This window comes from Phyllobates terribilis, unplaced genomic scaffold (assembly GCF_046119375.1).
Source record: "Phyllobates terribilis strain yellow unplaced genomic scaffold, ASM4611937v1 Scaffold_7__3_contigs__length_470593459, whole genome shotgun sequence".
In the NCBI taxonomy this organism is placed as follows: Eukaryota; Metazoa; Chordata; class Amphibia; order Anura; family Dendrobatidae; genus Phyllobates; species Phyllobates terribilis.
Genome location: NW_027362767.1, coordinates 274,676,150 through 274,686,593, shown reverse-complemented (window position 1 = coordinate 274,686,593; position 10,444 = coordinate 274,676,150). Strand labels below are relative to the sequence as shown.

Genomic DNA, 10,444 nt, shown 5'->3' with positions numbered 1-10,444 from the left:
AGATAATACAGCTGATCGCAGGGCTTGGCCACTGCTGCTCTTCTGTTACTTTGTTGCCGTCATTTCTGTGACATTATTACTATTGTTGCTATTTGCACTGTTTGATTCTTGGAGCAGCAGGGGATGTGTCCTGAGTGGGGCTGTGTCCTGAGTGGGGCTGTGTCCTGAGTGGGCTGTGTCCTGAGTGGGGCTGTGTCCTGAGTGGGGCTGTGCTTCTCAGGGAGGGGGCGGCCTGGATGGTGGGCGTGGATCCTGGTTGTGTTTCTGTGCAGGATTTCCAGGCGGCTCCGGCAGAGGCTTGTCAGTGTTGTCACTTCTTCTCCTCCAGACCTCGCACCATGGCTGACAGTGATCCGAAGCCGCGCAGGATCCAGGACGGCAGTGAAATCCTCAGTAAGAATCACCCGGACACGTCCCGGGCTGTGAACCTCAGGGCACATCGCTATGTTAGGGCAATTACTTGTCTGGGGAAGAATGGGGGGGACACATATTGTGTCTGGGACACATATTGTGTTCGGGGGCACACACTTGTTTTGGGGGAACACTTTTCTGGGGGGTGGAGGGGCATTTACTTGTGTCTGGGGGCACACTCTTTTGTCGGGGGAGCACACATTTGTGTCAGGGGGCACACGCTTGTTTTGGGGGCACAATCTTTTCGGGGGGGGCACACTTGTGTCGGGGGAACACACTTTTCTCGGGGGGCACACTCGTGTCGGGGGGCACACACTTGTGTCACGGGGGAACACACTTTTCTCTGGGGGCACACACTTGTGTCAGGGGGGCACACACTTTTCTCAGGGGGCACACTCTTGTGTCGGGGGACACACTCTTGTGTCGCGGGGGAACACACTTTTCTCTGGGGGCACACACTTGTGTCAGGGGGGCACACACTTTTCTGGGGGGCACACTCTTGTGTCAGGGGGCAAACTCTTGTGTCGGGACACACACTCTTGTGTTGCGGGGGAACACACTTTTCTCTGGGGGCACACACTTGTGTTGGGGGGGCACACTCTTCTGTCAGGGGGGCACAGACGTGTGTTGGGGGGCACACACATTTTACCCGGGGGGCACACACTTGTTCACTCCTCTCATCTCCCCTGACTGCAGTGATAGGATTACGGCATCTACTGATGATTGATCATTCAGGACTTTATGTCAGGGAGCCGGAGCTCTAATCACTGTAATCGATGACATCACGTGTATAGGGGGAAAATAATGATTAGTTTTGAATTAATGACATCATTGGATTTGGAGTTATCAGTTTTGTTACATTCTTAGTTTTGTCATATTTTGTTACATGCTGCTGGTTGTAGTTCTCTTGATCAGTGAAGAATGTTTGGGGTATCCTGAGTTTGGGGATCCCTGAATCCCACCATATAATTTAACAATACACTTTTCATTTCGTCGTTTGTTGGGGTTGTGGTAAGAGTACGTTGGGCGAGGCTTGTTTTCTTGTTTATCACCGGAGCCCACCTTATGTCAGTTTTGCTCCTGAAGGGCAGGTCAGAGCTAGAGACATTGCCCAACCTGGAGACCCCCAAAACTAAATTTGTGTCAGTCTCAAAACTTTTAACCACCACTGTAAATCCCTTCCTCAAGTTGAGCATACACATCAGATAGCTGTAATGTCCGCCAACAGTTCTCTTCCCCATATACATGAACTCTCAGCGCAGCCGATAGGTAGAGAGGAGAAAGCCACTGCCAGACAGATAGATACTGGGAAAGGAAGTTGTTTCTGCGCTCTCTGGAGTCACAACAAACCTAGACACCATTTCTAGGTTATGTATGGTAGTCCTGAGGAAGGAGTCGGTGAAACGCGTAGACAATAAACCTACATTTTTATCCATACTAGTGGTTTGTTGTGACTCCAGAGAGCGGAGAAACAACTTCCTTTCCCAGCATCTATCTCTGACACATCCATAGGAACCTGCAGCATCTGGAGTCCAGGCTTTATAGGTGTTGTGTAACACACAACCCAACTAGGTGAGCAGTTTTTAATACTTCTGTACCAATTTAATTGGATAAGACCCTACTGCGCTGTTGCATTTTTTCATAACTGCCAGACATAGACATGACTGTCCACCCCCCAGAATCCACTGTTTTCCCTCTTCCTCCAGACTACTCCTCTGGCACCCTTCTCTTCCAGGCTCCTCCTCTGTCCCCCTTATCATCTAGACTCTTCCTCTATACACCTTTTCCTCCTCCTCCCTCTAGACTCTCTGGTCATCTTCCTCCTTCTCTGGACTTTTTGGTCACCTTCCTCCTCCCTCTGGGCACTCTGGTCATCTTCCTTCTCCCTTTAAACTCTCTGGTCATCTTCCTCCTCCCTCTGGACTCTTTGTTCACCTTCCTCCTCACTCTAGACTCTTTGGTCACCTTCCTCCTCCCTCTGGATGCTCTGGTCATCTTTCTCCGCGCTTTGGACTCTCTGGTCACCTTCCTCCTCCCTCTGGACTCTTTGGTCACCTTCCTCCTCCTCCCTCTGGACTCTTTGGTCACCTTCCTCCTCCCTCTAGACTCATCTGGCAGCAGCTTATCCCTGTGAAAACAATATGATTGGACATGTAACACAACTGGCCCGCAGAAAAGGGTGGGTTCGGACAAGTTTCATCTAATGTGTATGAGGGTCTTTTAGGTGAAGACAGCATTTATATGAACTCCAAACATTGTGAAAGACAACTCCCAGGATTTCCTCTTAGGGGGCTGTCAGAGCATGTTGGGAGTAACAGGTATCCTTGCTGTAAGGGATGGAGTAGATGACAGCTCCGGCACAGTCAGGTGTCCGGGTGATATAGAAGATGCAAGGATCCCCCCTTCCACCTGCCCCGCCGCCTGTGGAAAACACAGCACTGTATAATTATCTTGTTTGGCTGAGACGTGAAGGTTGAACCGATAAGCACTGTACTACTACTCCTATTCTCTATGGACACCGTACGGTACTACTGCTCTTATTCTCTTTGGACACCTCACAGTACCACTACTTCTATTTTCTCTGGACACTGCACAGCACTACTATTCCTATTCTTTTTGGACACCACATAGTATTATGCTTTTATTATTATCCTTTGCTCATATAGAGCCATCATAGTCCACAGCGCTTTATAGACATCATCATCACGATCCCCTTTGGGGCTCATAATCTAAGTTCCCTATCAATACAGTGGCTTGCGAAAGTATTCACCCTCCTTGCCATTTTTCGTGTTATGCTATCTCACAACCTGGAATTTCACTGTTTCTTTTGAGGTTTTGCATCAGTTCACGTAAAGAACATTCCTACAACTGTGAACATTTGGTTTTCTTTTTATTGTGAAGTAAACAACATATAGGACAAAATAACTGAAAACTTCAGTCTGCATAACTATTCACCCCCCTAAAGTCAGCACTTTGTAGAGCCTCCCTTTGCAGCAATTACAGTTCCAAGTCGCTTTGGATAAGTCTCTATGAACGTTCCACATCTTACCACTGGGATTTTTGCCCATTCCTCAAGGCAAAATTGCTTCAGCTCCTTCAAGTTCGATGGTGTCCTCTGGTGAACAGCAATCTTCAAGTCTGACCACAGATTCTCAATTAGATTAAGGTCAGGACTTTGACTAGACCACTCCAAAACATTTACACGTTTCCCCTTAAACCACTCGAGTGTTGCTTTAGCAATATGCTGTGGGTCATTGTCTTGTTGGAAGGTGAACCTCTGTCCCAGTCTCAAATCACTGATAGACTGAAACAGGTTTTGCTCAAGAATATCCCTGTATTTAGCACCATCCATCCCTTCAACTCGGACAATTTTCCCTGGCCTTGCTGCCGAAAAACATCCCCACAGCCGGATGCTGTCACCACCACGTTTCACTCTGGGTATGGTGTTCTGGGGGTGATGAGCTGTGTTGATTTGGCGCCAGACATAGCTTTTACCTTGGTGGACAAAAAGTTCAATTTTGGTCTCATCTGAGCACACCACCTTCCTCCATACATTTGGGGAGTCTCCCACATGTCTTTTGGCAAACTCAAAATGAGCCTTACAATATTTGTGTGTAAGTAAAGACTTTTTTCTGCCCACTCTTCCATAAAGGCCACCTCTATGGAGTTTACGGCTTATTGTGGTCGTATGTACAGATACTCCAGTCTCTGCTTGGGAACTCTGCAGCTTCTTCAGGGTTAACTTTAGTCTCTGTTCTCCTCTCTGATTAATGCCCTCCTTGCCCGGGCGGCCCTCTCTTGGCAGGTTTGTTGTGATACCATGTTCTTTCCATTTGATGATAAGGGATTTGATGGTGCTCCGGTGTATCATCAGAGATTGGGATATTTTCTTTTTTATTTATATTTTTTTTTATAACCCAACCCTGACTTGCACTTCTCAAAAACTTTGTCCCTGACTTGTTTGGAGATCTCCTTGGTCTTCATGGTGTTTGGTTAGTGGTTCCTCTTGGTTAATGGTGTTGCAGCCTTTGTGGCCTTTGAGAAAAGCTGTGTATAGACTGACAGCCATGTGACATTAGATTGCACACAGGTGGACTTCCTTTCACTGAGCATGTGACTTATGAAGGGAATTGCTTGCACCAGAAATTTTTAGGTTCTTCATAGCAAAAGGGGTGAATACATGTGTACATTTTTAGTTATTTGATGCCATAAATGTAATTTATAGCTATATTTTTCTCACTTCACCAACTAGACTATTTAGTGGTGTTGCAGGTGGGGGGAATACGTTCGCAAGCCACTGTATGTCTTTGTAGTGTGGGAGAAACCAGAGAAACCTCAGAAAAAACATACAAACTCCTTGCAGATGTTGTCCTGGTGGTATTTGAACCCAGGGCCCCAGCGCTGCCAAGTAACAGTGCTAACCACTGAGCCACCATGATGCGCAGTACTACTACTCCTATTCTCTCTGGACACTGCACAGTACCACTACTCCTATTTTCTCTCCATGGACCCCGCACAACACTACTACTCCTATTTTCTCTGGACACCACACAGTACTAGTACTCCTGTTCTCTCTGGACATCACACAGTACTACTACTCCTGTTCTCTCTGGACATCACACAGTACTACTACTCCTGTTCTCTCTGCCGGATAGCGTTGCTGTGGTGACACAGTTTGGGGATTGTTTCCTCACAGAGCTGCGGTTTTATCACAGTGGTTTCCCAGAAGCTGGGTCATGTTACTGTATCAAGGACCTATCCTTGCTTTTTTCACAATTGCTGGCAGACGCTGAGTTAGTAGAGGCTGCCATGACAGCAGTGGGGGAGCAGGGCTTCTGTCTGTTAGTGACTGTAATACTGCTTTCTCCTGGCTACAATGCCAGGATTATAGTGCAGACTGACAGGAGGAGCAGTAGAGGATTGGGATGAGACATGAGTCTTCCTGAACTGAAGTTTCGTAACCATGGTTACCTAACCATGGTTACCACCAGGGCCCTATCAGGCTTGTCAGGATAAGGGCCCCTCAGAGGTCTCATTACCCCTCCCCCCGCACACTCCCCATCCCCTGCAATGGCCAGATGTAAAATTATGGAGGGGTAAACCTGAAATCCCCCCTCCCCCACCATAACCCAGAACCTAAGACTGCAGCGGGGTCAGTAGCCATGAAGTTGGTGGAGGATGGGGGGATTTAGGGTCAGTAGTTGTAGGGGGTCCGTGGCTCTGTTGATCGCTGCCTGGCGTGTGCTGGTGACTGATTCTTGCGGCCTTATTGTTCGCTGGCTTTTCCCGCACTTGCGATTCCCCAGGTCTCAGATGTTTATTCCAGTGAATAATGAAGTCTCAGGAGGGGTCAAGCTGACGCCGCTGATCGTCGCCTCCTGTGCCTCACACCTCTGCTTTCCAATGCTGCCCCGTGATTGAGGCACGAGCCTCATGGTGCCATTGTACGGTAATACATGAAACACACGGGTGGAGGTGGATACGGTGACATTGTACGGTAATATGCAGCGCCTTGAAAAAGTCTTCATACCCTGTGAACTTTTCCATATTTTTTCACATTACGTCCACAAACTTAAATGTATTTTATTGGGATTTTATATGATACGAACACAATGTAGCAAATATTTGTGAAGTGTAAAGGAAATGATACCTGGTTTTCTAAATATTTAAAAAATATAAATCTGAATATTGCAAGGTGCATTTGTATTCAGCCCCCCTGAGTCAATAGTTTGTAGGACCACCTTTCGCTGCAATCACTGCTGCCAGTCTTTTGGGGATGTCTCTACCAGCTTTACACATCTAGAGGTGACATTTTTGCCCATTCTTCTTTGCACACTCGCTCTTGCTCAGTGAGATTGGATGGAGACGTCTGTGAACAGCAAATTCCAAGTCTTCTCACAAATTCTCAGAGGGATTTCTGTCTGGACGGTGACTGCGCCGTTCACACACATGCATATGCTTTAATCTAAACCATCCATTGTAGCCAGTGTCGGACTGGGGTGTCTGGGGTCCACAGCAGGAATTGACCCTAGGGGCCCACCCTACAGCTATATGCAAATACCTGGTAGCTGTTATCCCCGTTATAGTGGAGCATCGACTGTAAAACACAGGAGGCTCCTGCACATCTACTGTGCACATACTATAACGGGGACGTGCATTTACTGTAGTTTGCATTAAAGGGTTCTTTGATGAAAACAAGTCATCACCGATCCACAGGTTAGGTAGGTAATAACTTATTGATCGGTGGAATCCGAGCATTGGAACCCGCACCGATCAGAAGAATGGGGAACTTTTATCCCTGATAGGACACTTATCCCCATTTTAAAATGGAGTAGCAGGTGGGACGTTTGACCACTGCTCCATTCATCCTCTTTGGGGGCTTACAGAGAAAGCCAAGTGCAGCCCCTTAGTGAATGAACGGATCAGTGGTCGAGTAGTACATGCCACTCCATACTAATGGGGATAAAAGGTGCACATTCTGCCGATCGGTGCAGGTCCCAGCAGTCAGACCCCCACCAATCAATAACTTATCACTTATCCTTTGGCCACGTTTACACATTCAGTATTTGGTCAGTATTTTACATCAGTATTTGTAGCCAAAACCAGGAGTGGAACAATCAGAGGAAAAGTATAATAGAAACACGTCACCACTTATGTATTAATCACCCACTCCTGGTTTTGGCTTACAAATACAGATGTGAAATACTGACCACATACTGAATGTGTGAACGGGGGCCTTAGGATAGGTGATTACTTGTTTTTACCATAGAACATCTGTAAGTGCATATTTGCTACTGTGTAATAGTCACAGGACAGGGAGGGGTTAAACATTTAAGCAATTAATCTCTATTGGAAATCAAGAATCTTCCCCTTATTGATATCAGAGAGAACAAATGGCCGACATACACAACATAATCCACTATACCAAGACCAATACCACCACACACAAGGGATAAATACTGCCACACCATGACCAGACTACATATTACCACCACATAGTGACCGAATAATACAATACTGATCATTAATAAAAACCACAATACTAATAACACTAATATTACCACTGGGGACATTATACACAGGAGTTCTGTATATTGTGTATAGTGTACAGGTAATACTGTGATCACCAGTGACATTGCATCATATACAGAGTACCTGTATATGCTATGATACAGGCATATACAGGTAATACAGTGACCACCTCCATACAGAGTTCTGGGCCCCCCACGGTCCCCCATACAGAGTTCTGCCCCCCCCCCACGGTCCCCCATACAGAGTTCTGGGCCCCCCACGGTCCCCCATACAGAGCTCTGGGACACCCACGGTCCCACATACAGAGTTCTGCCCCCCCCCCACGGTCCTCCATACAGAGTTCTGGGCCCCATGTAATGCTGCATACATAAAAAAAAATCAAATCCTCACCTCTACCGTTCCCTGCAGGTGCGCCTTCTGACTCTGCAGTGCTCAGAGCAGAGGGCGGTAGTGACGTCACTTTGCCCTGAGACGTTAGAATCAGAAGGAGCTGACATCACTGGAGCTGGGAGGAACAAGGAGAGGTGTGTATTTGAGGAGGAGGTGTGTGTGTGGGGGGGTAATCTCCCTCCCCTGACTCATGGGACCAATAGCGTGCCAGTGTCCTTTCACCCCGGGGCCCCAGCACTTGCCTAGGTGCGCCGGGTGGTGACGCCGGCCATGGTCATCGCGGCGTGTCAGGTCTGTGTGCATACGTGCGCATGCCCCTGCCGCCTGTGCTTTTAAAGGGCCCCTGTCCCTAAAAAAATTATATATTTTTTCCTCTTCCTCTCCTTCTTTCTCTGGGGCCCACCCGGCATTTCACCGGTACCCCGCCAGGCCAGTCCTACCCTGATTGTAGCTCTGGCAGGATGTTTAGGGTTGCTATCCTGCTGGAAGGTGAACCTACACCCCGGTCTCAAGTCTTTTGCAGCCTCAAACAGGTTTTCCACCAGGATTGCCCTGTATTTAGGTCCATCCATCTTCCCATCAACTCTGACCTTCTTCCCTGCCCCTGCTGAAGAAAAACTTCCCCACAGCATGATTCTGCCATCCCCATGTGTGACAGTGGGGATGGTGTTTTCCAGGGTGATGTGCTGTGTTAGTTTTCCGCCCCACATAGCGTTTGGCAATTAGCCCAAAAGGTTCTGCTTTGGTCTTATCTGACCAGAGGATCTTCTTCCACGTGCTCACTGTACCCCACATGGCTTTTTGCAAACTGCAAACAGGACTTCTTATAACTTGCTTTCAAAAATGACTTTCTTAGTGCCACTCTTCCATAAAGGGCAGATTTGTGGAGTATACAACTAATAGTTGTCCTGTGGACAGATCCTCCCACCTGAGCTGTGGATCTCTGCAGCTCCTCCAGCGTGACCATGAGCCTCTTGGCTGCTTCTCTAATTAGTGCTCTCCATGCTTGGGATGTCGGGTTAGGTGGACGGCCATGTCTTGGAAGGTTTGTGGTTTGCAGTTGTGCCATACGCCTTCCATTTTTGAATGATGGATTAAACAGTGGTCCGTGAGATGTTCAGAGCTTAGGCTATTTTTTATAACCTAACCCTGCTTTACTCTTCTCCACAACTTTATCTTGACATGACTGGTGTGTTCCCTTGTTTTCATGATGCTGTTTGATCCCTAATGTTCTCAAAGATATCCCCTGAGAGCTTCACAGAACGGCTGTAGTTATACTGAGGGTAAATTACAAACAGGTGGACTCAATTTACAAATTATGTGACTTCTGGAGACAATTGGTCACTCAGGATTTTATTTAGGGGTATCAGACTGCAGAGGGCTGAATACAAATTCACATCATAATTTTCAGATGTAATTAGAAAGCCATGTATCATTTCCTTACACTTCACAAATACTTGAATGTGTGGGTGTAACTTGAAAAAATGTGAAAAGCTTCAAGGGGCATGAATAGTTTTTCAAGGAACTGCATGATGCCTGCTGCTGGATGTGGTGCCATTGTAGGTTAATATAGGGTACCCACGGGTGGAGGTGTTTGGGGTGCAGCAGTTTCTGGCATGGTGCCAGGGTCAGGTCAGTGACTTCTGGTAATACTTGTGTGACTGATGACACCAGGACATTCCTGACATTTTCTCTTCCGCTGTGGGGTCAGAGTTTCACCAGAGATTGCAGCTATTACCACGAGGTGGTTATGTAACTACATCCTATAGCATTTCTCAATAACAACACACGAACACGATAGGAGTTGTTCCCACTGAAATCTCAAGACCGCAGGGGTGATTTTATGAGTTACATGGGGGAAATTCTCCCTTATAAGGAAGGTGACATTGGGTCATTAGTCACTCCTGCGTTGTGGTCACCTCCTCCATATCTCACCGTTACCAGTGGAAGAATAAACACTCGGCTATTATCTGAGCCGCGCCTCGAATGTTGTGTAATAGGAAAACCTGAAATCAATGAGCTGGGGGCGATACCCCTCCCTGCAGGGATACATTGCTCATCATTGGGGGGGGCATTACAACTTATGACAAAAAAGAAAAAATAGGCCCAGTTCACCCTTAGAATTGAATGAATGTACAGGGGCACAAATCCGCTGTGGGCAATATGCACACTGTATACACACACGGTGCGTCCGCACACTTGGACTAATGAATACATGAACTGCAGTATTGCTGGAAACATTAAAAACATAAGTTACTTAATGTTTTTTCCACTTTTTCACTCCCCATTGTGAAGAGGCCAGTTTATGACATGGAGAGTAGATTAGTAATAGGGACCATCCATATTTAGATACACCTTCACGTGGTTGGAGGCTTTTGCGCTCTTTGATCATAAAACAGTAAGTACCTTACGTTCTTAGTGTTTACAGCAATATTGGAGTTCATGTATTCACTAATCGCAGTGTGCTGACGCATCGTGTACGTCTACAACATTGTACACCACTGCCGGGGGAGGGGGACGGACATGTGACTTACCATAGTGATACATTGTACACCACTGCCGGGGGAGGGGGACGGACATGTGACTTACCATAGTGATACATTGTACACCA

General features: G+C 47.1%; 1 protein-coding gene across 1 annotated transcript in view; it reads left to right on the top strand.

Annotated features, from left to right (window-relative positions):
- Positions 1-220: 220 nt before the first annotated feature.
- The window catches only part of STOM (stomatin), a 30,767-nt gene continuing 20,543 nt past the window's right edge, over positions 221-10,444 (top strand). The window contains exon 1 of the mRNA XM_073640828.1: positions 221-393. Within this exon, the coding sequence (XP_073496929.1) occupies positions 237-393 (157 nt within the window). The 5' untranslated portion in view covers positions 221-236. The remainder of the gene's footprint in view (positions 394-10,444) is intronic.